The following is a 27,967-nucleotide window of genomic DNA, read 5'->3' on the forward strand; positions in this document are numbered from 1 at the left end:
CATCAGTGCTGCTTTTTATTTCCAGGAGAGGGGCTCACGATAGTAAGAGGAGCACTAGTAATGCTCCTTTTAGCAGGAGACAAAAACCCCACATGGTCCTTTTGAGTCTACCTCTGCAGGCAAACTGAGTAAGAAAAATTGGAGCTCTATCTAGAGTTCAGGGAAAACTCCTTATCAGACTATTGAGTCTTTTAAAATCAAAACATTTTCAAGTGCTTATAACAGAGGCCCAACTCCTAACTTCTACCAATCATCTTTACCCCCCCCCCCCCCGAATTCATGGTGATCACACACACCAGAAAACCTGACAGTTTACTGGGGGTAGAGAAATACACCAGATTTCACATTGTACCCCCCCTTTTGTTTTTGGCCTGAGACCAGTACTTCAACTCAGTACATGATGCTCTTGCTCACTGGCTAGTGCTCTAGGAACCAAGCCATGCCTCCAACCTCATACTGTGCCTTTCTGAGCAAGCTTCAAGGCAGGTGGTCAAGAACAAGAAACCAATCGGGTGGAGAATGGGACCCTAAGACCCAGGCTTGGGCTAAAAAGAACTGTCTCCTCTTTTAGTCTCTAGCTGGAAGAACTGTAGGAATAGAGTTTGGCAGTAGCGGTGGAAAGGGTAGCTCCCTCGGCCAAGTGTGCTGGTAACAGAAAATGTTCTCTTGTGCTACACTGAGGTCCCATCTGGGGAGTGGTGGTGGAGATGAGGAGGAATAGGTGGAGGGTGAGGAGTCTCTTCACGAGGTCATCTGCCAAGATGACACAAAAAGAATTTGCAGCAGCGAGTTTCAGACTTCATCATTCTTTATGTCAGAGAGCCAGCCAGCTTTGCTTGAATGTAAAGCTCCTTTTTTTCCCCCTTTCTTTTTGTGCGAGTCCTAGGGCTTGAACTCAAAACGTGGGCATCGTCCCTGCGCTCTTCTGTTCAAGGCTAGCAATCTACCACTTGAACCACAGCTCCACTTCTGGCTTTTTTTGTGGTCACTTGGAGACAAGAGCCTCTCCAACTTTTCCTGCCCAGGCTGGCTTTGAACCTCGGATCTCAGCCTCTCCGGTAGCCAGGGTGACAGGTGTGAGTTAGTGGAGCATGGTTAAAGCTCCGTCTTGCTGGTCAGTCTGCCAAGGGCTGGAGAGGAGTTGGGCCCCTGGGATGGGTGAGTGGATGGATGGAAGAGCAGCGCAATGGTGGGACAGACAAGGTTACCATACCAAGCTAGCCCCTGGCTGGTTTAAGTTCTGGAGGTACAAAACTGCCCATGTGCTCCAGAAATGTCACAATAGGGACATCTATTTAAGGACGAGGAAGGGGCCAAGAGGGAACCTGGGGGCAGGTAGAGGCTGTTTTCCTGCCGGTCAAAAAGGAATGTACGTGAGGAGGGGCGGGGGGTTAACCATAAGGTTGTGCAGGGTCTTCTGCAAGACCTGGGAAGATCGGCAAGAATTCAGAAGCCGATGGTGACAGAAGAGTCCTCCGAGGATGGGTGTGGAGGGAGACGGGTTAAAAGGGAGCACCTTGCTGCAGGACCGGCTGGGAAAACAAAACAAAACAAAACAAAAAAAAACCGCGCCGACTCCAGACGGGCCGGGGCTCGGACGGAAAACCAAAAACAACAAATCAACCTGTGAGGCCTGGGGCCCCCTGGGATCCAAAGGTGAGGCCTGGCTCCTTCCGTGCGGACTTGCTTTTGAGGATCTTTTATGTTATCTTCGGGTTATTTAAAACAAAAATAAAATAAAATAAAATGATGTTCGTTTCGAAAGAGAAGCCTTGGTAGTTCCCGTTTCTTTCGAGCTTCCTCCCTTCGGTTTCTTCTGGGCGGGGGGGGGGGGGGGGGGGGGGGCAGCGCCGCGGTCGCGGGGTTAGACGCGGGGAAGGACTTCCTCTGTCCTCCTTTGCTTACCTGGAGACCAGGATTAAACACAAAAAAGAAAAAAAACGAAAACAAAACAGAACGGAACACCCCCCTCCGCGTACCTCGCGCGCGGCCGCCGTGAGCACAGGCCGCGGGGCCGTCGGGGCGTCCTCTCCCCCCGCCGCAGCCCGGGAAGGAGGCTCGGGGCGTCGGCCCCCGCGCGGCGGCGCCGTCCCCGTCCCCAGGACCCGGAGGCCGCGGCGAGGATCCGGCTGAAGCACCTGGAGAAGCAAACGCCCGCCGCGCCTCCAGCGGGGCGCGTGGACCCACCGCCGCTTCCGGTCGGAGTCGACTTCCGGTCCCCTGGACTTCCGGCCCGCCCCGACTTCCGGTCCCACTCGGCTCCCGGCCCGCCCCTTCCCGCTTCCCCTCCGGAGGGCGCGCCTGCGCAGCGCTCAGATGGTGAGCAGCGGGACGCAGCCCACGCCGACCCCGCCCTCGTGGCACGCCATCGGGGCGGCGAACGTCCAGCGCTCCGTCTCCGGGTCGTACGTCTCCACGGAGCTCAGGTTGGACTGTCCGTCGTAGCCGCCCACGGCGTAGAGGCGCCCGCAGCTGGCCACCAGGGAGACGCGGCTCCGGCGCGTGAGCATGGGCACGATCGGGCTCCACTGGTCGGCCGCCGAGCTGTACACCTCGGCCACGCTCAGGAAGCCGGCGCCGTCGTAGCCCCCGCAGACGAACATCTTGCTCCCCAGGGAGGCGGCGCCGTGCCGGCAGCGCTTGTGGAGCATGCCCGCCGCCGGGTGCCAGGTGGCCGTGTGGGGGTTGTAGCGCTCCACCTGCGGCGGGGAGAGGAGGCGCCGGCCGGTCAGGTCCCGCGGGCCGCGGGCGCGCATGTGCGGGGCACGCGCCAGCCCCCTGGCTGCACGCGCATGCCCAGAGCCCACGGGCCGGGCCCCTTGACTGCACGCGCATGCCCAGAGTCCACATGCCGGGCCCCTTGGCTGCACGCGCATGCCCAGAGCCCACGTGCCGGGCCCCTTGGCTACACGCGCATGCCCAGAGTCCACGTGCTGGGCCCCCTTGGCTGCACGCGCATGCCCAGAGCCCACGGGCCAGTCCCTTGGCTGCACGCGCATGCCCAGAGCTCACATGCCGGCTCCTTGGGCACACGCGCATGCGCAGGGTGCACATCCTCTCAGCCGGGCCCCCGTGCTGAGGTGCGCAGGGGTGGTGGGCAGTCACTCTGGCAGATCTCCGTGGACAATTCTCGGAGACACCCTTCCGCTCCCCAGGCTGACTGGCATAGGCCCGCTTCTTTCCGTCATTTGTGGGGCTCGAACTAAGGGCCCGGGCGCTGTCCCCACTAGGGCTCTAGCCCCACGGGACTCTGATCTCCAATGAACCGCTCAAAACCAAACACCGGAAACGGCGCTACGTCTCAAGCGGTAGAGCACCAGCCTGGGGTCCTGGCCTTGTGGCTTGTCTGGTAGTTGACTGGGGATGAGGGAGTCTCGGGGCCTCTCCTGCCCAGGCTGACGTCAACCCCCGATCCTCAGCCTCCCTAGTAGCTGGGATGAAGGGCGTGAACCCCCCTTCCACACACACCCCCTACCCCCATCCCCCCATCCCCGGGGCACCTGGCTCACTTTGGCTCTACCTCAGCTCTATGTCTGGCCTTTTGGAGGTAAGTCTCTCGTGAATCTTGTCTGCCCATAGGATGTTTTGGATGATCCTCAGATCTCATCCTCCTGAGTAGCTAGGATTATGGGAGTGAGCCACCAGCACCTGGCTTCAGAAGCTTTTTTTTTTTTTTTTTTTTTTTTTAACAGTAATCCATGGGCACTTGGATGGGGAGTGAGAAGTGTGGCTCTTTTCATAGTGACCCCTGGCTCTTCTTCAGACATTAGGAATTTTAGAGGATGCAAGAGACAGCCTGGAACTTCACTAGGTGATTTTTATCCTGCAAAGGAAGAACTGAAGATTTTCTTTTTTCTTCCCAAATAATTCAAAGATAGGAAGAGCCCAGACTTACAGTGTTGAAGATCTGTAAACCGTCATGGCCTCCGGACACGTATATCCTGCCCTCAAAGATCGTAACCCCGGCAGCGCTGCGGTTTGAGCTCATCGGAGTCACCACTGTCCATCTTCAGAAAAAGAATCAAAAGAGGAAGGGAGTGTAAGATTCAGGGGTTCCCACCTTCCCAAGACAGCTAACAAGTTTTAGTTGAACTGTGCTGTGTCTCTTATGTCCTGGCAATTGCCTTATTACTCTCTCTCCCCTTTACTTTCCTTCCTTCTCCTTCCCTTTCTTTTTGTGCTGGTATTGAAGCTGGAATTCAGGGCCTGAGCCATGTCCCTTAGCATGTTGTGCTCAAGGCTGGTATGCTACCACTTGAGTCACACGTCCACATTTATTTTTTTGGTGGCTTATTAGTGCTAAGAGCCTCACGGATTTCCCTTCCTGAGCTGGCTTTAAACTGCAATCTTCAGATCTATCTCGGCCTAAGACTACTGGCATGGGGCTTGAACTCTGGGCCTGGATGCTGTCCCTCAGCTCTTCAGCTCAAGGCTAGTGCCCTACCACTTAAACTACAGTGCCACTACCAGTTTTCTGGTGGTTTATTGGCGAGAAGAGTTTCAAGGACTTTCTTGCCCAGGCTGGCTTTGAACTGTGATCCTCAGATCTCAGCCTCCTGAGTAGCTAGGATTATGGGTGTGAGCCACCAGTGTCTGGCAGCTCTCCTATTTTTATCCTGTCAAATAAGCTCCCTATGTGCGGGAGTCCTTACTTGTCCGTCTCAGGTGAGTAGGTCTCCACAGAGTTCAGGGAAGAGTTGCCATCGTAGCCCCCACAGACGTAGATCTGCCCGTCCAGCACGACTGTCCCCATGGCACTGAAACAGAGAAGACTGTCATCTCGGGTGAGTCTCACACTTCTTGGGGCAGCCTGTCATGCTAAGAAATCAGTGATGGTTGGCTGATGGCTTCTTTCTAGGATAGACCTAAATCTCCCAGGTAGGAGACTGAGTGAAGGTACTAATCATTCCCGCCCTTCCTGCCCCCAAAGTAGCTTCTATTACAGCATAGGTCACAACCATCCATTCACGGGATTGTCATCAGCAACCTGCTGCCACACTGTCCTCGGCAGTAGGTTAAGAGCGGTGAGTGGGCAGGGCGCTGGTGGCTCATGCCTGTCATCCTAGCTACCATAAGGCTGAGATGTGAGGCTCATGGTTTGAAGCTGGCCAGGGCAGGAAAATCCACAAGACTCTTTTTTTTTGGTCCGGTCATGGGGCCTGAACTCTGGGCCTGGGCCTGGGCGCTGTCCCTCAGCTCTTCAGCTCAAGGCTAGCGCTCTACCACTTGAGCCACAGCGCCACTTCCAGCTTTTTTCTTTTTGCTTATGTGGTGCTGAGGAATTGAACCCAGGGCCTCAGGCAGGCAAGGCAAGCACTCTATCACTGAGCCACCTTCCCAGCCCCACAAGACTCTTATCTCCAGTAAACTACTCAGGAAAACAAAGAGAACTCTGGGAGTGGCACCATGGCTCAAGTGGTAGAGTGGTAGAGAAAATGCTTAAGGACAGAGCTCAGGCCCTGAGTTCAAGTCTCAGTACTGGCCAAAAAAAAGAAAGAAAACGAGTGAGCTCTGTTTCCTGCCCACAAGACACTTATGTCTTCCGGAAATCTAGCTGCCACCTCTTCATATTCATGAACCTTTTGGAAATGGGAAAGGTTACCATTTGTGATCATGCAAATGTACTTAACAGGCCCTCAGTGCTAAGTTGTTTAATTACCATTCACTTTACTCATTCAATTCACTCTGATGGTTTTTTTTGTTCATTTGTTTTTTGGTGCCAGTACTGGGGCATGAACTTAGGGCCCCACACTCTAAGATTAGCTTTTTCCTTCAAGGTTGGTCCTCTATTATTGGAGCTATATTTCTACTACAGGAGTTTTGCTGGTTAATTAGAAATAAAAGAGTCTTTTAGAGTTTTCTGTTCAAGGTGGCTTTCAATTGTGATCCTCAGACCCCAGCCTCCTGAGTAGTTAGGATTACAGGTGTGAGCCACCAGTAGCTAGCTAACAGATACATTTTTGTTACATTTGTGGCTTAATGTATCTTGGTGGGTTATGCTTGTTAGTTGTGCACTTACTGCACACATTGAATCTTCAGATATTTTCAACCCTCACCATACCCTGCAAGAGAGGGAGGAGAACCATTTTTGGTGTACATGTGGCTGGCTGGCTGGCTGGGTGGAGGGTAGCTGGGTTCTCTTCTCAATGCTGCTTTGGGTAGGTATGCCTAGACTTTACATTGTTATTATTATTGTTGTTGTTGTTATTATTGCCAGTCCTGGGGCTTGGACTCAGGGCCTGGGCACTGTCCCTGAGCTGCTTTTTGCTAAGGCTAGCACTCTTATGACTTGAACCACAGCGCCACTTTGGGATTTTTCTGTGTATGTGGTACTGAGGAATTGAACCCAGGGCTTCATGCGTGCTACTCTACCACTAAGCCACCTTCTTAGCCCCTGCCTAGACATTAAGACACAAGCTCGGCTGGGTCACAGTGGCTAAAATCCGTTATCCTAGCTACTCCAAAGATCAGAGGATCGTGGGTTCAGAGCCTGCACAGGCAGGAAAGAGGATGAGACTCATATCCAACTAACTACTAAAAAACAGCTTTGTGTCTCAAAAGTGGTAGAAGAAAATGCCGATCTGTGTGGACCAGAAGAGTCTGGTTGCAGAAAGTTCCAGAGTGGTGGTCTGGAAGAGGGGAAGAGCTGGGAGGGAAAAAAATGGCAGAGAGTAGGCTGCGGTGAACTGGCAGGATGGAGAGCTCCGTGAAAAGAGTCTCAAGAACCTTTAAGCTGTAATTCAAAAGGGGAAATAGAACTGGACCAGTTACTGTTAATAGTGGGGCGTTAACCAGAACCAGAGAGAGGGGGCGACCCGTGGGACTCTTCCCAGACGATCGATGTTCCAGACCCACAGACATCAAAGCAAGAACGTGGCCCAGAAGACACAAAAGGAAGGCCAAACTGCTCAATGTCAAAGCCAAAAATAAAAGCTGCTTATTGGATCGAGTCATTCCATGGCAGAAAAGATCTGTGAGGAAAAGTCTGGGAGCTTGTTCTTAGGACAAGATCTTACATACTTTTTTTTTTATTTCTGCCATGATCCCACTCCAATCCTCTGTAAATCTGTTTTTATCGCTACAGAGACAGATTCCTCCCCGTTCCCAGCCACGTGCTAATACAGCCAAATATAGACTGTGTGAATCACTTCTATGTGGTAAAGGACTTCCTCACTAACTTTCTTCCTTCTAACTTCCTCCAAACGCTTCCTGTTATTTGATCTGTTTATTTTTTTCTTCCCAGTCATGTGATCCTATGAGCAGACCTAGAGGCATAGCAAAGAACATTGGGGTCTGTGAGGAAAAATACTTAGACCGCAGAAATTACGAAGATGAGCCCAGTACCAGTTGCTGATGCTTGTAATCCTAGCTACTCAGGAGGCTGAAATTTGAGGATCCTGGTTCAAAGCCAGCCCAGGAAGGAAAAGTCCATGAGGCTTGGATCTCCAATAAACTACCAAAAGAGCTGGAGATGAGGCTGTGGCCCAAGTGGTAGAGTGCTGGCCTTGAGCCAGAGAAGCTCAGGGACAGCACCTCAGCCCTGAGTTCAAACCCCGGGATTAGCAGAAAAGAGTTGTGGGGAGGGGAGAAATGGGCGGGGGGAAGGGAGAAAAACACCTTGGATTTTTTTTTTTTTGGGTCCAGTTGTGGGGCCTGAACTCTGGGCCTGGGCGCTGTCCCTCAGCTCTTCAGCTCAAGGCTAGCACGCTACCACTTGAGCCACAGCGCCACCTCTGGCTCTTTTTTTTTTTTTTTTGCTTATGTGGTGCTGAGGAATTGAACCCAGGGCCTCATGCATGTAAGGCAAGTGCTCTACCACTGAACCACCTTCTCAGCCTCACACCTTGGATTTTTCATTGCTAGTAAATCCTCCTTATTTTTAAGTTTCAACTTAGATCCCATCTCGTTCCTAAAATCCTTTCAGTCCAGTTTCTTTCCCTTCTCATAATGTGTGTGTGTGTGTGTGTGTGTGTGTGTGTGTGTGTGTGTATACACACACTTATATATGTATATATATTTATAGATATAAAGACCACAAGTCTGTCTTTTGTCTCCCCAAGTTCCTCAGAAGTCAAGGCAGGTAATTATGGTTTAAACGGGGGAGAGAGGGCTCACTCCCAGGGGGTGCCAGCAGCCGGCTGGGCGTCCCCAGGCCAAAGTTTGCATTTTGTGGGTGTTTTTGTTGGTCTTAGGGCTTGAACTCTGGGAGTGGGCACTGTCCCTAAGCTCTTCAACTCAAGGCTAGGACTCTACCACTTGAGCCACAGCGCCACTTCTGGTTTTCTGGTGGTTCATTGGAGGTAAGAGTTTCATGGACTTTCCTGCCCGGGCTGGCACTGAACCTCAATCCTCAGATCTCAGCCTCCTGAGTAGGTAGGATGACAGGCGTGGCACTCGGGTCAAGCGTGGGTTTTACTTGGTGCTCAGTGTGTTATGCGGCTTCCAGAGTACCTTCTCTTGCTGTTCATGCTCCCCACTCGCGTCCACGTGTCTGTCTCTGGGTTGTAGGCCTCCACGGTGCTCAGCCTCAGCTGGCCGTCGTAGCCTCCGATGGCGTAGAGTAGGCCATTCACCACGGCCACGCCCACGCGGCTGCGGGCTGTTGTCATGGGATGGCACTTGTCCCAGCGGTTGGCGATGGGGTCGAACACTTCCACCACATTCAGGGAATCACCTGCATAAAAATTTGCTACTCAAATTAAAACAAAGGAGACCGCTTGTTTAGATCATAGCTGTTGGGCATGGAGCATACTAGCTACTCGGGAGGCTAGGATTTGAGGAGTGCCATTGGAAGCCAGCCCTAGCAGAACAGTCTGGAGACATTTTTTTTTTCCATGTGGGTCCTGGCGCTTCAAATTTACTTTTATTATTTTTTTTAGTCGTGGGTCTTGAACTCTGGGCCTGGGGGCTGTCCTTCAGCTCTTTAGCTCAAGGCAAGCGCTCTACCACTTGAGCTACAGCACCACTTCCTGTTTTCTGATGGGTTTTTTTGGAGACAAGAGTCTCATGGACTTTCCTGCCTGGGCTGGCTCTGAACTGTGATCCTCAGATCTCAGCCTCCTGAGTAGCTAGGATGACAGGCATGAGCCACTAGCACCAGGCTTGAGCTTTTGTGCACAGTGATAGCACTCTACCAACTGAGCCACAGATCTACTTCTAGATTTTGGGGGCTAATTGGTCATGAAGAGTCTTACAGATCTGCTCAGGCTGGCTTTGAACTGTGATCCTCAGATCCCACCCTCCTGAGTAGCTAGGATTACAGGCCCGAGCCACCAGTACTCAGGTCCTGTGAGACTTTTTTTGGGGGGTCTGCCATAGGGCTTGACTTCGGGGTCTGGCAGCTGTCCCTGAGCTCAAAGCTCAAGGCTGGCATACTACCACTTTAAATTATACCACTGCTTCTGTTTTGTTTTTTTTTTGTGTATGTGTGTTTTTTAGTGATTAATTGCAGATAAGAGGCTCATGGGCTTTCCTGCCTGGGCTGGCTTCAGACTGCAATCCTCAGATCTCAGCCTCCTGAGCAGCCAGGATGACAGGCGTGAGCCACCAGCGCCCCGGCCTCCAATCTGCCTCTTTTAAGGTCTCTTTCACACTGACATTCAGATTCAAAGAGTATGAATACAGGACAATCCTGTCCAGTCTAGAGGGGCAAGAAGTGTCAGCCCAGAGCAGAGGAACCAGAAGGGCCAGGCTGGGCGACTGGGCGTGTGCACCCAGGGAACCCCACTCAGGGCTCTGCACATGGGAGGCGCAAGATACCTGCTGAGTTGAGGCCTCCCACAGCGTAGATGAGCCCGGCGATGGAGGTGCAGCAGCGAGGACGAGTTCTGAAGGCTGGCAGATGGGGCCGGCGCTCTGGCATGAGGTGATAGTCCTTTGCTTCATCTACCAGGTCCCTGGGATACAGCCAGGATGCTGTGACAGCGGGTATCCTGGCCCCTCCCTCCTGAGCCCCGCCCCTCCCTCCTGAGCCCCGCCCCTCCCTCCTGAGCCCTGCCCCTTCCTTCTGAGCCCCGCCCCTTCCTTCTGAGCCTCCCTCTAGTCTGAGCCACAGCTACCTTTAGCCACACCCCCACCCTCACTTCCTCCTGGACCAGCCACCCCAACCAGGGTGAGAAAACAAAGGAGAGCTGAATCTGTGCCCAAAAAAAGGGGGGGGGAAATCCTATGACAAGCAATATGGAAGATGGATTTTTCATTTCCTCCCAGTGCTGGGGCTTGAACTCAGGTCCTGGGTGCTGCCCCTGAGCTTTTGTGCTCAATGCTAGTGCTCTACTACTGAGCTCCACTTGGGCGTTTTCGGTGATGAACTGGAGATAAAAGTCTCATGGAATTTCCTGCCCAAGCTGGCTTCGAACCCACTACCCTCAGATCCCAGTCTCCCTAGTAGTTAGGATTATGGGCGCGAGCCACTGGCGCCCGGCAAGAAGGACTTTTTTTTTTTCTTTTTCTTTTGTTCAGTCCTGGGGCTTGAACTCAGGGCCTGGGTGCTGTCCCTGAGCTTCTTTGTGCTTAGTGCTCTACCACTTGAGTCCACAGCGCCACATCAACAGAAAAAGCCAGAAGTGGCGCTGTGGAATCAAACCTAGGGCTTCACCCATGCTAGGCGCTGTCCAGAGTCCGGACCTGGGCGCTGTCCTGAATCTCCAAGCCTTGTTCACCTGCATTTGTGACAGCAGCGCACCAGATCGTCCTGCTGCACCCGGTCTGACAGGAACTGAGGCCTGCACAGAGGCAGGCGGATATTGGCTAGCAGCTCGGGCAGGTAAGGACTCCTCTGCTCCCGGTCATATCTGATCCAGGCTAGTGCAGCTTCAAAGACCTGTCATGACAAAAAACAGATGCAGGGCTGGGAAGGTGGCTCAGTGGTAAAGTGCTTGCCTACCCTGTGTGAAGCCCTGGGTTCCACTCCTCAGTACCACATACATTGAAAAGGCTGGAAGTGGTGCTGTGGCTCAAGAGGTAGAGTGCTAGCCTTGAGCCAAAAAAGCTCAGGGAGAGTGCCAGGTCCTGAGTTCAAGCCCCAGGACTGGCAAAAAGAAAAAAACATTCCTTGACAGTCCTGAGTCACTTGTATGTGGCATCTTCTTACTTTCTGCATCACAGTAGAATTCCTGTTTCCCTTCCGCCCCTTTTTGTTTTTTGTTTTTGTCTATTGTGGGGCTTGAACTCTGGCTCTGGGCGCTGTCCCTCAGTTCTTCAGCTCAAGGAGAGCGCTCTACCACTTGAGCCATAGCACCATTTCCAGTTTTCTGGTGGCTCACTCAGATAAGAGTCTCACCGACTTTCCTGCCCAGGCTGCCTTTGAACCATGATCCTCAGATCTCAGCCTCCTGAGTAGCTAGGATTACAGACGTGAGCCACTAGCGCCTAGCCCATTGCTCCCTTTTTTTTTTTTTTGTCCGTCCTGGGGCTTGAACTCTGTGCCTTGGCACTGAAGAGCTCAAGGCTAGCCCTCTATCACTTGAGCCACAGCACCACTTCCGGCCTTTTCTGCTTACGTAGTGCTGAGGCATCACACCCAGGGCCTAATGTATGCAAGGCAAGCACTCTACCACTGAGCCACCTTCCCAGCCCTATTGTTATTTTAGATGTGATATATGTTGGGGTTACATTTACATAGTCAGGTAATAAGCACATTTGCTTTCTCACGGTGTCATAGGTGCTGTCATTCTCTCCTATTCCCTCCCTCCCATCTCCACCCATGAGTTGCATAGTTCACTTTCATCAATGTCCAGTAAGCTCCTCCCTCCACCAGCTCTTTCTCTAGCCAGGCTGGTTCCTCACATCTTTACATCTCTCTTCATGGACTTCCAATCCCAGGGCTTGAACTCTGGGCCTGGGAGCTATTCCTGAGCTTTTAGGCTCAGGGCTAGCGCTCTACCACCTTCAGCCACAGCTCCACTTCCAGTCTTTAGGGTAGTTAATTGGAGATAAGAGGCGCACATCCTTTTCTGCCCAGGCTGGCTTTGAACTACGACCCTCAGATCTCAGCCTCCTGAGCAGGTAGGATGACGGGCGTGAGCCACCGGGTGCTTGGGCCTGACCTGTTCTTCTGACTTCACATTCAGCTCGTCTCGAGACACCAGCTCAAGCACATCTTCCAAGGGCAGGGCCAGGAACTCTTCTGACATAGACACTGCCACAAAGTGCTGGTGAATGAAGCTGTTGGCCGCGTCATAAAGCACGGCACACATCATCGTCTCCGCAAACTGGCGCACACCCAGGCAATTTTTTGGGTGGAGCCTGTCAGTGTTAAGAAAGAAGAGGAAAAAAAAAAAGAATTAAGAAGGAAGAATGTTATTTCCAATCATTCTCAGCATGGTTCTGAATAGCACCACAGAAGAAAAGCAAATTTGGTTCTGAGTTTCTTTTTCATTTTGGTGCTGGTCTTGGGACTTGAACTCAGGGCCTAGACACTCTATCCCTTAGCCTTTTTGATCAATGTTGGTGCTCTATCACGAGCCACAGCTCTACTTCTGGCTTTTTGGTGGTGAATTGGAAATAAGAGTCTCATGGACTTTCCTGCCTGGGCTGGCCTTAAGCTTTGATCATCCGATCTCAACCTCTTAAGTAGCTGGGATTACAGGCGTGTTCCACGGATGCCTAGGTTCTCCAGAATAGTAATAACCCTGAAAGTTTCTCTCATTTTGCAGATGGAAAAAGGAGGCAGAGGGAGACCAAGAAATATGTCCCTGGCCCCCTGACTAGCAAGCCTTTTCTGTTCCTGATCACAGTGGTTTTCCACAAGTTTCTGACAATTACAGAGCTCCTATGCTTCTCAAGGGCACGTGGAAAGGGGAGCATTCTGCGTCAGGCTCAAGGAAGAAGTATCTCATGAACACAAACAGTGGGGTTGGAGGCGTGGCTCAGGTGGTAAGAGTGCCAACCAATGAGTGAAACCATCAGATACCAAGTTTGAGTTCCTGTCTTCCTCCAAAGGTAGGGGGGGAAAAGCCAGGCACTGGAGGCTTTCACTTATAATCCTAGCTACTCAGGAGGCCGAGATCCAAGGATCACATTTCAGAGCCAGTCCACAGGACCTTTTTTTTTGATTAGTCATGGGGCCTGAACTCTGGGCTTGGGAGCTGTCCCTGCACTCTTCAGCTCAAGGTGAGTGCTCTATCGCTTGAGCCACAGTGCCACTTCCGGTTTTCTAGTGGTTTTTATTGAGATGAGTCTCACGGGACTCCTGCCTGGGCTGGCTTTGAACTGTGATCCTCAGATCTCAGCCTCCTGAGGAGCTAGGATTACAAGCATGAGCCATGGGCAGCGCCCAGTTGTCCACAGGACTCTTATCTCCAATTAATTACTTAGCCAGCAGGGCAGAAAAAGTCCTTGAGACCTTTATCTCCAATGAAAAAGCCTAAAGCCAGAAGTAGCGTTGTGGATGAAGTGGTAGAGCGCTAGCCTTGAGCAAAAGAAGATCAGGGACAGAGGCTAGGCCCTGAGTTCAAGCCCCAGGATTGGCCAAAAACAAAACAACAACCACAAAAAAACTCCCCAAACAGAAATAGAAATGGTAACTACTAAAGCTACAACAGAGAGCAGGCCATGTCTTTGGGCTTGTGGTAGGGGAAAAAAAAAAAAGAGCGAATGAGTGGTGGGGAAAATCTAGACTCAAAATATCAGGCTTTATGTTCAGGTACTTGTTCCTAAAACGTTGGTGAGATGTGTAAAAACCGCACTGATCTCAGTCACTGTCCAGCATCTTTTAGGCTAAGGTAACGCCTGGGAAGTGCTGACAGCGATGGCTTCCGATGCCCCTAGATGGCACTGCTGCTCCCCATGAGGGTGTAAGAGGGGCCAGCTCAAAAGCCAGAGAGGTTGACTATAAGAAGGGATGAAGCCAGGCGCAGGTGGCTCACACCTGTCATCCTAGCTACTCAGGAGGCTGAGATCTGAGGATGGTGGTTCAAAGCCAGCCCGGGCAGGGAAGTCCGTAAGACTCTTATCTCCAATAGACCACCAGAAAACCGGAAGTGGCATTGTGGCTCAAGTGGTAGAGCACTAGCCTTGAGCTGAAGAGCTGAGGAACAGTGTTCAGGCCCAGAGTTCAAGCCCCATGACCGACAAAAAAAAAAAAAAAAGAAGGGATGAGGTTTAGGAGGAGCTGAGGTGGAGGGATTGGCCTGTCAGCCAGGGAGAGCAGTCCACGGTCCACACCCTTCTGCTTTCTCCCAGTCTGGGTGTGGCCCACCACTGAGTCCTTCCCCAAGTCTTGAGTAGTCCAGAGGCCGGTATCTTATGATTAAGAACTCTATCTACTGATGGTGTAGAAGAGACTTCTGATAGGATCAATTGAAACATCTGACTTGGGCTGGGAAGGTAGCTCAGTGGTAGAACACTTGCCTTGCATGCATGAGGCCCTGGGTTCAATTCCTCAGTACCACATAAACACAAAAAGTTGGAAGTGGCTCTATGGCTCAAAGTGGTAGAGTGCTAGCATTTGAGCAGAAAGAGCTCAGGAACAGTTCCCAGGCCCTGAATTCAAGCCCCAGGACAGGCACAAAACAACAACAACAACAACAACAAAAAACCCACAACAAAATGACAAGTGGCTGGCTTTAAGGCTCAAAATGGTAGAGCACTAGCCCCTAGCAAAAAAATCTCAGGGACAGCCCCCAAACCTTGAGTTCAAGCCCCATCACTAACAATCAATTAAAGAACACAGTTTGAGAACCAGGAAGTTGAGAACCTTTGCCAAGCTCTGGAAATAGTTAGGGACCTGACTCTTCAGGTGTTACCTACAAAGGATTCTAACACTTGCTCCTAGTGCATGGAGGAGGATAGAGAATTGCAGGAGGTGAAATTTAGGTTGGCTCTTCAAGAGCTGAAGTAGACAAAGGAATGGAGATAAAGAAATCCAAGGAAAAGCAGGGAGCTGGTGGCTTACGCCTGCAATGCTAGCTACTCAGGAGGCTGAGATCTGAGGATCGTGGTTCAAAGCCAGCCCGGGCAGGAAAGACCGTGAGACTCCTATCTCCAATAAACCACCAGAAAACCAGAAGTGGCGCTGTAGCTCAAGTGGTAGAGTGCTCGCCTTGAGCTGAAGAGCTGAGGGACAGTGCCCAGGCCCAGAGTTCAAGCCCCACGACCGACAAAAAAAAAAAAAAAAGAAATCCAAGGAGGGTATTTAGGAGGCTGAAATCTGCAGACTGCAGTTTGAAACCAGCCTGGGCAAGAAAGTCTGTGAGACTTGTATCTCTAAATAACCGGTGAAAAGCCAGAAGTGGAGCTGTGGTGTGATTGTGCAGAAGACATTAGGGGACAGTGTAGAGGCCTGAGTTCAAGAGCTGGCGCGCGCGCGCGCGCACACACACACACACACACACACACACACACACACACACACACACACACACACACACACACACACACACACACACACACACACACACACACACACACACACACACACACACACATATTCAAGAGGAGTAAGTATGTAAACAAGGACAGAGATGGGCAGGGAATAAATGGGAAGCGCAGATGGGCAGGGAATAAATGGGAAGCGCTGAATGAACCACTTAGTAAGGTAGCAGGTAAATGATTGGCTGGTCAGACTGGAGAAGGGAGATCAGAGGAGGTAAAGTCCGGGGTGGTAGGAGGAACTATATAATTGATCAAAATGGTGGGCTCAGCTCCAGTACTAATTATTTTTTTTCTTTTGCCAGTCCTGAGGCTTGAACTCAGGGCCTGGGCACAGTCCCCAAGCTTCTTTTGCTTAAGGCCAGTACTCTACCACTTGAGCCACAGTGGCACTTCTGGCTTTTTCTGTCCATGTGGTACTGAAGAATTGAACCCAGGGTTTCATGCATGCTAGGCAAGCGCTCAACCACTAAGCCACGTTCCCAGCCCCTACTTGTGTGTGTGTGTACGCGCGCGCCAGTCCTGCAGCTTGAAACTGGGGCCTGGGCAGTGTCTCCCAGTTTCTCTGGCTTAAGGCTAGCATGCTACTACTTAAGCTACAGCCCTACTCCTGTTTTTTTCAGTGTTTAATTGGAAATGAAGAGTTTCATGGACGTTCCAGCCTGGGCTGGCTTAGAATGGTGATCCTCAGATCTCAGCCTCCTGAGGAGCTTACAGGCATGAGCCACCGGTGCCTGGCTCCAGTACCAATTTTAAGAAAAGCCATCTCTACAGAGTGGCTTTCCTAGTTCACTCCCTTGGTAAAACTAGAGGTATAGCAAAGAGTCAGCAGGTGGGTAGGGGGCCTCCAGGAGAGACGTGTCCCCTCCCCACATGACCTCACCGTTCCCGGAGGAACGTGCAGCAGGCGTCTTTGATGCTCTGTAGCTGCAGGAAGCTCGCCCCCATCAGCAGCGCCTGGACGTTCTGCTGGTCGATGGCGAGGTTGCCATTGTAAGCAAAGTTGATCAGAGCTTCCAGGGCGCTAGAAGACAAGGGAGAAGGACGTGAGCAGCTCTTCAGAGATGGTGAGTCTAGGTCCACAGGTGACTCGGGACCCAAGCGAACTGGAGGAGAGATGAGCCTTGTTCCCAAATCCATTGAACCTATGGCCTTTGAGAGTCTAAGTAGAACAAACACTGATGGACTTTCCTGCCCGGGCTGGCTTTGAACTGTGATCCTCCGATTTCAGCTGCCTGAGTAGCTAGGATTATAGGCATGAGCCACCCACACATATAACTACACACACACACACACACACACACACACACACACACACACACACACACACACACACACACACACACACACACACACACACACACACACACACACACACACACACACACTCAATCAATCTTCATGTAACCTAGTCTCAGGGCCATGGGCTATTATCATGTTTACCCGCTACCTACTGTACGCGACTGGTACTGCAGCCCTAGTGCAGGCTGGGTGCATGGCCGGACCCACCCCAGAAGGCAGCCCGAAGGCTGAATGTTGGAATTGCATACCTTGGGTCCATTCCTTGCATCACGATCTCGTCCTGCTTGCACTCCATCATGTCATTAGTAAACATGGCGTGGAAGTAGGGGATGGAGGCTGCTAAGACAATCCGGTGGGCGCTGAATTTGTGGTCCCCGATCTGCGAGCAAGGCAAAAAGACAAAAGCCAGATAGTGAGGGACACACGCAAAAAACAACAACAAAAACACCAACCTGCCATCTGGGCACTCATAGGATCATGGTTTGAAGCCAGCCTGGGAAGGAAAATCTGTGAGATTCTTATCTCCAACTGACCAGAGGCCAAGTCTTTCTCCAATCTGTATCAAACTCTCACTGACACGTGCCTGGAGAATTCTCTAAAGTGATTTCCAACAAGTGCCGAAAAACTGTTTCCTTCCATATGCTTGACCATGTATAGCTCTGAGCTATGGAAATATTTCTACTTAACTCAGGGCCTGGTCGCCGTCCCTGAGCTCTTTTGCTCAAGGCTAGGGCTCTATTACTTTGAGCCACAACACCACTTCCAGTTTTTGAGTGGCTCACTGGAGGTTAAGAGTCTCGTGGGGACTTTCCTGCCTGGGCTGGCTTCGAACCTCACATCTCAGCCTCCGGAGTAGCTAGGATGACAAGGTGTGAGCCACCACCGGTGCCCAGCTTGTTGAGCTTCAGGTTTCTTTTCTTGTTTCTCTTTGTGCTGGTAGCTAGAGCTCGAACTCAGGGCCTTGTGTTTTCCTTTGACTTTTTCGCGCAAGGCTGGTGCTCTACCATTTGGGACTCTTAGTCTCTGGAAGAGTTGGGGAGTAGAAGTGGATGCAACTGTATCTAGCTCTTTGCTTGTCCATTTTTGTTTTGGGCTAGTCCTGGGTCTTGAACTCAGGGCCTGGAGGTGTCTCTAAGCTTCTTTTGCTCAAGGCTAGCGCTCTCTACTGCTTGAGCACAGAGCCACTGCTGGCTTTTTCTGAGTAGTTTATTAGAGGTAAGAGTCTTATGGACTTTCCTGCCTGGGCTGACTTTTACCTATGATTGTCAGATCTCCGCCTCCTGAGTAGTGAGGATTACAGCCATGAGCCACCAGCGCTTAGCCTTGCTTCTCTGTTTTATAGACTCATTTGTGTACACATCAACCTCAAAGCCTTTATGACTCTCAATCACGTGTCTCTGTAAAATGATAGATGGCTATTTATCCCTCACTTTCGGCGTCCCTTGGGGCCTGCCTGAAAGCTCAGCCTTAATCCTACTGATCCCAAAGCTATTTATTCTGTCTGGGCACTTAAGCTATTGATTGTGTGAACGTTAAGAGTACTAGTGGCAAAGTGCTTTCCAGCAAAGAGAAATCTATTCTGGGCTCTGTGTTATTTTTGCTTTCTTTGGGAGCCCCGTCACAGATGCCTCCCAATTCAGAAATTCCTCAGCTGCCTTTACTGCTTGAATAAGCAGTTGATTGGATATCAAGCTTCACCTGCCTACCTGTCCAATACATTATTATCCTTGTGGATACAAACGTAGGGCAAGGCAGGCTAGGAATGGGAAGTTTCCCAAGGGGAAGGATAAGCGATGTGTGGTGTGTGTGTGTGTGTGTGTGTGATATGTATGTGCATGTTACATGAAATCTGGGGCAGCTGATGAGGAACTCAGGTGACTCTGGAGATGGGCATCTATTCCTGCTCAGAAAAGAAACTGAACCTTGGTCCTACAGATCTCAGCCCCCTGAGTAGCTAGGATTACAGGAATGGGCCACTGTGCCTGGCCGTAAATAGGTAGTCTTGATGATTACACAATAGTGTAAATGTGTTTATAGCCACTTCATCATATGGTTAAAAATGGTGGTCAGAAGATGGTGGCTCATGCCTATAATCTTAGCTACTGAGGCTGAGAGCTGAGGATCACAGTTCAAAGACAGCTGGAGCAGGAATAGTCCATGAGACTCTTATATCCAATTAAGCACCCCAAAAAGGCCAAATGTAGAACTGTGGTTCAAGTGGTAGAATGCTACTTGAGCACAAAAGCTCAAGGAGTACACCCATTCCCTGAGTTCAAGCCCTAGGACTGGAACACACACACACACACACACACACACACACACACACACACACACACGGCAGTCAGACCATGGTGGCATTCCCTGAGTTCAAGCCCTAGGACTGGAACACACACACACACACACACACACACACGCACGCACGCACACGGCAGTCAGACCATGGTGGCTCACACCTGTAATCCTAGCTACTCAGGAGGCTGACAACTGAGGATCATGGTAGCAAAGTCTGTGAGACTATGATCTCCAATGACCCACCAAAAAGCCAGAGTGGAGGTGTGGATCTAGAGGTGTAGTATTAAATGGCTAAAGGAAGCCGGGCGCTAGTGGCTCAGACCTATAATCCTAACTACTCAGGAGGCTGAGATCTGAGGACTGTGGTTCAAAGCCAGCCCGGGCAGGAAAGTCTGTGAGACTCTTATCTCCAATAAACCACCAGAAAACTGGAAGTGGCACTGTGGCTCAAGTGGTAGAGCGCTCGCCTTGAGCTGAAGAGCTGAGGGACAGCGCCCAGGCCCAGAGTTCAAGCTCCACCACCGACCAAAAGAGCTCGGGACAGTACCCAGGCCCTGAGTTCAAGTCCCAGGACTGGCACACACCACCACCACCACCACCAACACACACACACACACACACACACACACACACACACACACACACACACACACACACACACACACACACACACACACACACACACACACACACACACACACACACACACACACACACACACACACACACACACACACACACACACACACACACCCCAAAATGCTTTAGGAAACTTTAGGAAAACAGAAGAGGGAATGTTTGATCATTTCTCTCCTCTCTTTATCTTGAGAAAACAAGAAAGGAGCTCTGAAGTTTGGACAGGATGGCCTAGCAGATAGGAGCCGAAGGAATATTAGAGCTAAGGCCTTAACCATGCAGAACACAGGACCTAAAGACACAGCCAGCTGTTTGAGAGGGACCATGGACAGTCAGGGGAGAAGAGCAGAGATGGGCAGCTGTGGAGGTCTGAGAATCAAAAGAAAAACCAAACAACAGCTGGGGGACTGGGGAAGCCAGTGCGGACCGGCTGTCAGCAACAGAAATCCTTAAGCTTCTCCCTCATGTGTGTGTCAGCAGGGACAGCGGTGGATTTCTATGAGCAGCTTAGAATAATCAGAGGTTCAGTCAAATCAGCAGTTCTTTCCTAAGTCCTCACCCAAGCTAGCCACCAGCGGCTGCATGTATGCTCTCACGATTTCTAGATAGCTTGATGGTACAAAGGGCTAGTCCACAGACATTGGGGGAAGGAGGGGGAGGAGAAAAGATAGGCTTTACCCAGTACAAAGAGAGGCATCTTTAAAAACTATCAAGAGCCGAGCGCTGGTGGCTCACACCTGTCATCCTAGCTACTCATGAGACTGAGATCAGAGGATCACGGTTCAAAGCCAGCCTGGGCAGGAAAGTCCGTGAGACTCTAATCTCCAGTAAACCACCAGAAAACCCAAAGTGGGGCTATGGCTCAGGTGATAGAGCGCTTGCCTTGAGCTGAAGAGCTGAGGGACAGTGCCCAGGCCCAGAGTTCAAGCCCCACAATCAAATAAAAAAAAAAAGAAAAGAAAGAAAGAAAGAAAAGGTGTCATGAATGCAAAGTCTAGAAGAACAACTGGGGAAAAGCCAACATCGTCATGTTGGCTGACCCAGAGTGGTGTCCCATCTGAACAAGCTCCAAGATGAATCAATGTAGTACGAGCCCTGCCTCTGCTCCATATGATCAAGCAGGCAATCTGACAGCAGATGTAAAAGTGTTGCTTCCCCCAGCACAGAATGGCTTTGTGGGATCTCAGCTAAGGGACAAATCCCCTCAAAGCTGTAAGCCTTAGAGGTCTGTTTGTTTGTTTTAATCTACACAATAAATGGCTTGGCTGGTGGACCTCTGCAGACTCCTTTAATATGATTATTCAAGCTCTATCATTACACCTTGGGTTCACTCACAACAGTACACGTCCCCAGAATGGCACGCACCAACAAGTCCTTACTCCATTTCCTAATAGGCCTTCTCCACCTGCTCTTTCATCACAAAGCCAGCGGTGAGAAGAAATGGAGCAAGACTCCAGGCTCAAAGTGCATCTCTGCAGTCGGTTTCGGTGTTCATGGATTGACGCTGATCAAAAGGAAGTGATCAAAGGGAAGTGTTCTAAGGCCAGGCCTGGTGACTCACGCCTGTGCTCAATGTAGCTACTTGAGAGGTGGCGATCAAAAGGATTGTGGTGAAGCCGGGCGCCCGTGGCTCCCACTTGTCATCCTAGCTACTCAGGAGGCTGAGATCTGAGGATCACAGTTCAAAGCCAGCCCGGGCAGGAAAGCCCGTGAGACTCTTATCTCCAATAAACCACCAGAAAACCAGAAGTGGTGCTGTGGCTCAAACTGGTAAGGTACTAGCCTTGAGCAAAAGAGCTCAGGGATAGTACCCAGGCCCTGAGTTCAAGCACTACACCGACAAAATAAATAAATAAATAAAAATAAAGAGATGCAAAGCCATGAGTTCAAGTCCCAGTACAGGCACCAAAACAATGGGGAAAAAAATACAGGTAGAATCTCTGCCACACTACCTGTCAGACTGATGGATCAAAGATCAGCAAAGATCCTGAAAAAAAGAAATGTAAGTCAACGAAAGATTAGAAGATGAGCCAGGCACCAGTACCTTATGCCTGTAATTCCTAGCTACTCAGGAGGCTGAGATCTAAGGATCCCAGTTTGAAGCCAGCCCAGGGCAGGCAATGTCTGTGAGACTTTTTTTTTTTCCCCTGCCAATCTTGGGGCTAGAACTCAGGGTCTGGGCACTGTCCCTAAGCTACCACTCTACCCTGTGAGCCACAGAATCACTTCTGGCTTTTTCCATGTATGTAGTACTGAGGAATTGAACCCAGGGCTTCATGCATGCTAGGCAAGCACTCTACCACTAAGCCACGTTCCCAACCGCTGTGAGACTCTTATCTCCAATTAGGCACCAAAAGAGCCAGAAGTAGAGCTGTGGCTCCAGTGGTAGAGCACTAGCTTTGAGCAGAAAAGCTGAGGCCCAGAGTTCAAGCCTCAGGAGGCAAAAAAGAAAAAGGAAAAAAAAAAAAAACGATTAAAAGATGAGAATCAGAAAGATAAGCAGTACCAAACCTAGCTAGAGAATTCTGAGGAATGCAGGTGTCAAGCAGAATCTGCAGAATCACCAACTCAATTAACCCTTTATCTCTTCAGGTGTGCCAGGTGGAGGGTCTGGGAACCGGCAGCCCTGGTCTCCTCCCTCGGAGAAGTCACTGCTCAAGTATGTCCCTAGCAGAAAATTGGTCCAATCTAAACAGGACAAACTAGTGACTCCGGATTGGGTAAGGAGGACATCATAAATGTCAAGAAGTGCCACCACAAATGAGAATGTACCAGAAGTCTGCAGACAGATGGGACAAGCCTTTGGACCCTTCTCACGAATAAGTTCCTTAGAATAGTTAGACTTAACACCATTTAGGAAAAAAACCCTAGAGGAGGATTTATGGCCTCTGAACCCATCACAATGAAAAGGACAGGTTCAACTAGGAGTCAGTGGCTCACCTTATCATCCTAGCTACTCAGGAGGCTGAGGGCTGAGGATCGTGGTTCAAAGCCAGCTCAGGATGGAAAGTCTGTGAGACTCTTCTCTCCAATGAACCAACAAGAATACTGGAAGTGAGCCTCCCCCCGCCCCCCAAAAGGCCCATGTAGGCATGCAAGCAAGCAAAAAGGATAAGCTCATCATTCTCCATCCGGGGCTCTCAGAATGTGGTCCAAGATGAGATATAGCATCATTGGAGAATTTGACAAAAGTGTATTTGGGGCCCAGACCAGATCGATGAGTCAGTCATTCTGGGGTAAGCTCCAACAACCCAAAGGGTCACCAGGTGCTTTTAGAGTCACTGCTCTAAGGCCTCCAGAAACTTCCAATCAGCTTTTCACGGCTGGTTCTGTTTGCAAAAGCAGCCTGGAATTACCAGAAACTTGAAAAAGACTCAAAAACATGAGAGAGAGAGACCAAAACACATCTCACAGAGCAGCTCTTTTGGGACCTTGTTTCCTTGGTTTTTCCCCGCTCCCTGCCCATTCCCAAGCTACTGCACCTTCATAGGTCAGTCTGAGAACCAGTGATGTGAATGCCCCCTATAGTACTGACTACCCTTACTCTGTGTCTTCATTCTGGTCCTGTATCTCCAACCCTTGAAACTAACAAAGCCATTCATATTTATCAACATGTTCAATTAGATCTACGTTCAGTGATTTACTTGTGTTTGAATGAACAGAAAACACTGTGTGTATGTGTGTGTGTGTGTGTGTGTGTGTGTGTGTGTGTGTTTATATGTGTGCTGGCCCTTGGGTTTGAACTCAGAGCCTAGACACTTATCTCTGAACTCTTTTTTGCTGAAGGCTAGCACTCTACCATTTGACTGACAGCTCTACTTTTAAATGTTTTTTGTATGTAGGTTATTGGAGATAAAGACTCACGGAACCTGGATCTCAGCCTCCTGAGTAGCTAGGATGACAGTCGTGAGCCACCAGTGCCCAGCTGAACAGAAATCATTTTAATGGGAAAATCATACAAGTACTCTTTTTCTGCTATAAATTTCTTACATTTAGTATTTGAATTAAATGCAGAAGCAAATATACTTCTTCATGTCTAAGTAACTATGATCACTTCACTCTTCCGTGCCTTTTGTGTGTGTGTTTGTGTGTGCCAACATGTGTCAGTACCTTTGAACTCAGGGCCACTCACTCTCTTGGCTAGCTTGTTCATTTCTGGCACTCTACCACTTGAGCCATGCCTCCAGTTCAGTATTTTGCTGGTTAATTGGGAAGTCTTATGGGTGTTTCTGCCTGAGCTGACTTCCAACTTATGTTTCCCTCTTTTTTATTTTTTATTTTTTGGTCAGTCATGGGGTTTGAACTCTGGGCTTAGGCGCTGTCCCTCAGCTCTTCAGCTCAAGGCGAGTGCTCTACCGCTTGAGCCACAGCGCCACTTCCAGTTTTCTAGTGGTTTATTGGAGATAAGAGTCTCACTGACTTTCCTTGCCTGGGCTGACTTTGAACCGTGATCCTCAGATCTCATCCTCCTGAGTAGCTAGGATGACAGGCGTGAGACACGGGTGCCCGGCTTTGAACTTACGTCTCTTGAGTACCTACGTGTGAGCCACTTTCCAAATCCTTCTGCCTCTCAAGTCAAATGCTTACCCATCCTACTGCACCCTCTCGGGCAGTCTGTCTCAAATATATGACCAAAACAAGTTCCTAAACTTCGGCCTGCGGTTCACACCAGTAATCCTAGCTATTCAGAAGGTTGATCTAAGGATCACAATTAGAAACCAGCCTATACTTCCTGTGAGACTCTTATCTCCAATTAACCACCAAAGAGCTTGAAGGGGAGGTGTGGTTCTAGTGGTAGAGCACCAGCCTTGAGTGGAAAAAGTAAGGGACAACACTTTGGACTGAGTTCAAGCCCCAGAAGGGCATACACATACTGACACACTGACTGACAGACAGACACACACACACACACACACACACACACTATCCTTAACTATGTAGAAAATAACAAATCAAAAAGGTCCCTTCATAGGTTTGTTTGTAAATGCAGGAGATAGAAGGAGAGTCACCTACAGATTCTGAGCATCTTCTAGCCAATACAGAACTCCATGTTGAGTTCCACCTCCCTGAGCATCTTCTAGCCAATACAGAACTCCATGTTGGAGTTCCACCTCCCTACCTGTAAAGCTGCACTGCTGCAAATTGACCAGCAGCGTCTTTTCTGGTGGTGGGAGTAGTAGAGGGTACCTTCCAGTGTCAACATTCAGGTTCGATTCTAAAAGCACTTAAGAGACAAGGTCTAAGCTGCCCACGTCTCTATGTCTGTAATCCTAGCCATTCAGGAGGTTTGAGATGCAATAACCTTGGTTCAAAGCCAGCCCAGGCAAGAAAATCCATGATACTCTCATTTCCAATGAACCACCAAAAAAAAAAAAAAAAAAGCCAGCAATGGAACTGTGGCTCAAGTAGTAGAGTGATACAACCTTGAGAGAGAGAGAGAAAAAAAAAGAGCTTATAAGAACAGAGCCTGATGGGCTGGGAAGGTGGCTCAGTGGTACAGTGCTTGCCTTGCATGCATGAGACCCTGGGTTCAATTCCCAGCACCACATAAGCAGAAAAAGCCGGAAGTGGCACTGTGGCTCAAGTGGTAGAACGCTAACCTTGAGCTGAAGAGCTGAGGGACAGTGCCCAGGCCCAGAGTTCAGGCCCACAGCCGACAAAAAAAAAAAAAAAACAACAGAGCCTGAGCCAGGTGCCCGTGGCTCACGCCTGTCATCCTAGCTACTCAGGAGGCTGAGATCTGAGGATCATGGTTCAAAGCCAGCCCAGGAAGTGGCGCTGTAGCTCAAGTGGTAGAGCGCTCGCCTTGAGCTGAAGAGCTGAGGGACAGTGCCCAGGCCCAGAGTTCAAGCCCCACGACCGACAAAAAAAAAAAAAAAAAAAAAAAAAAAAAAAAGCCAGCCAGGCAGGAAAGTCTGTGAAAATCTTTTTTTTTTTTGGGTCCGTTCATGGGGCCTGAACTCTGGGCCTGGGCGCTGTCCCTCAGCTCTTCAGCTCAAGGCTAGCCCTCTACCACTTGAGCCACAGTGCCACTTCCGGCTTTTCTCTTTTTGCTTATGTGGTGCTGAGGAATCGAACCCAGGGCCTCTGGCATGCAAGGCAAGCGCTCTACCACTGAACCACCTTCCCAGCCCCTCTGTGAAAATCTTATCTTCAATTAACCACCAAAAAACCAAAAGTGGTGCTATGGCTCAAGCAGTAGAGTGCTTGCCTTGAGCTGAAGAGCTCAGGGACAGCGCCCAGGCATGGAGTTCAAGCCCCACAACGGTGGGGGGGCAGGGGACAGAGCCTGAGTTCAAGGTTGAGGAGCAGTACCAAAAATCAATCCATCAATCAGTACAAAAGAGAGAAAGAGCAAGTGGCTCAGGCCTGTCATCTCATCCTAGCTACGCAGGGGACTGGGACCTGAGCATCAAGATTCAAAGCCAGCCCAGGGAGCAGTGCAACTCTTATCTCCAATCAGTTACCAGAAAGGAAAAAAAAAAAAAAAGCCAGAAGTTGAGTTGTAGCTCAAAGTGATGAGTGCTAGGAGAGAGAGGGAGGGAGGGAGGGAGGGAGAGAGAGAGAGAGAGAGAGAGAGAGTTATCAAGCAATGGCAGGTAGTGTGACTCCTAGGGAGACAGCATGGCCAAGTTTGAGGAGGGGGGGCCCACAAAGTAAGGTCCAGGTGCTAAGATTTAATGGTGCTTCCAGGGGGTGCCCAGCAGAGTACGTGGGGACACTGCGGCTGCACCCCCATCTTCACAGAAGGGTCTGTATTTTTTTATAATTTTTCTCTTGGTCCATGTGACACCCACAAAACAGGCGAGATGCCCCAATGTCACTCCACTTGGGAGGGCCTGGGGAGGGTCACCTCTTTTAACCTTTCCTCTCACAACTTGGGGGTCCCCCTCTGGCTCCACACCCCCCTCCCTCCCCCCCTCAAGCTCCCTCCTTCCAACCCCCTCCCACCTCAGTCCATTGGAGGTTTTGTCCCTCCCACACACACCCCTCCCTCCCTCAAGCACCCCTCAAACTCCTCCTTCCAATCCTCTCTCACCTCACCCCTCCCCTCCCTGAAGCACCCCTCAAACTCCCTCCTTCCAATCACCTTCTACCCCCACCCCTCCACCTCAGCCCACTGGGGTTCCTGTCCCCCCCCATACACCCCCCTCCCTCCCTCCTCAAGAACCCCTCAAATTCCTCCTTCCAACCCCCTCTCACCTCACCCTCTCACCTCAGCCTATTGGGGTCCTGTCCCCCCCACCCCTCCCTCCCTCAAGTACCCCTCAAACTCCCTCCTTCTAACCCTTCCCACCCCACCCCTCCACCTCAGCCCATTGGGGTCCAGTACCCCTCATACATCCCCCTCCCTCCCTCTCCGCCTCCCTCCCTCAAGAACCCCTCAAACTCCCTCCTTCCCACCCCACCCCTCTCACCTCAGCCCATTGGGGTTCCTGTACCCCTCATACATCCCCCTCCCTCCCTCGGTCCCCCTCCCTCCCCAAGCACCCCTCAAACTCCCTCCTTCCCACCCCACCCTCCCACCTCAGCCCATTGGGGTTCCTGTACCCCTCATACACCCCCCTCCCTCCCTCGGTCCCCCTCCCTCCCCAAGCACCCCTCAAACTCCCTCCTTCCCACCCCACCCCTCTCACCTCAGCCCATTGGGGTTCCTGTACCCCTCATACACCCCCCTCCCTCCCCCCTCTCCGCCTCCCTCCCTCTTCAAGCACCCCTCAAACTCCCTCCTTCCAGCCCCCTCCCACCTCAGCCCATTGGGGTTCCTGTACCCTTCATACACCCCTCTCCCTCCCTCTGTCCCCCTCCCTCCCCAAGCACCCCTCAAACTCCCTCCTTCCAACCTCTCACCTCACCCTCTCACCTCAGCCTATTGGGGTCCCTGTACCCCCCATACACCCCCTCCCTCCCTCGGTCCCCCTCCCTCCCCAAGGACCCCTCAGGCTCCCTCCCTCCAGCCCCCTCCCCCTCCCACCCTGCCCACCGGGGGTCCTGTCCCCCCCACACCCCACTTTCCTACCCCTTCTCGGATCGCCCCCCCACCCCGGCACCCCCCCCCACCATGTCCCCTCCGCCGCCCGCCCCCGGCCCGCGGGCCCGCGGTCAGACCTTGAGCGTCACGTCGCACAGCTTGCCCTGCCGCCGGATCTCCTCCATGACGCCGTAGCCGCGACTGGGCAGCTCGGAGACCGAGAAGTGCACCAAATCTTCCAGCTCCTCCGCGCCGTCCTCCACCATCTTCCGCCCCCCTCCCTCCCGCCCGCCCGCCCGCCCGGCCTCACCCCGCCCCGGCTCGGGCTCGGCTTCCACCCCTTCACCAGGGCGGGGCGAAGGCGCGCGCGCCGACGGGACAGACTGAGCCTGC

The 27,967-nt window shown here is 51.2% G+C and overlaps 1 protein-coding gene across 3 annotated transcripts; it reads right to left on the reverse strand.

The window, feature by feature from the left end:
• Nucleotides 1-262: 262 nt before the first annotated feature.
• On the reverse strand, nucleotides 263-27,919 carry Klhl18 (kelch like family member 18). 3 transcript variants are annotated; one of them, XM_070017540.1, is made up of 10 exons: nucleotides 27,712-27,919; nucleotides 16,923-17,053; nucleotides 16,256-16,396; nucleotides 12,048-12,246; nucleotides 10,662-10,822; nucleotides 9,760-9,896; nucleotides 8,452-8,674; nucleotides 4,653-4,757; nucleotides 3,896-4,007; nucleotides 263-2,699 (listed from the first exon to the last, which is right to left on the reverse strand). In XM_070017540.1, exons 1-10 carry the CDS (start codon nucleotides 27,838-27,840, stop codon nucleotides 2,313-2,315), a joined length of 1,725 nt encoding a protein of 574 aa, XP_069873641.1. In that variant the 5' UTR covers nucleotides 27,841-27,919; the 3' UTR covers nucleotides 263-2,312. The 3 variants fall into 3 exon arrangements, with proteins under 3 accessions (XP_069873641.1, XP_069873640.1, XP_069873642.1); XM_070017539.1 differs by having other exon boundaries at nucleotides 8,452-8,689; XM_070017541.1 differs by lacking the exon at nucleotides 263-2,699 and adding an exon at nucleotides 3,684-3,823 and having other exon boundaries at nucleotides 8,452-8,689.
• Nucleotides 27,920-27,967: the final 48 nt, after the last annotated feature.

This window comes from Dipodomys merriami, unplaced genomic scaffold (genome assembly GCF_024711535.1).
Source record: "Dipodomys merriami isolate MVZ:Mamm:240054 unplaced genomic scaffold, mDipMer1.0.p SCAF_125, whole genome shotgun sequence".
NCBI lineage: Eukaryota > Metazoa > Chordata > Mammalia > Rodentia > Heteromyidae > Dipodomys > Dipodomys merriami.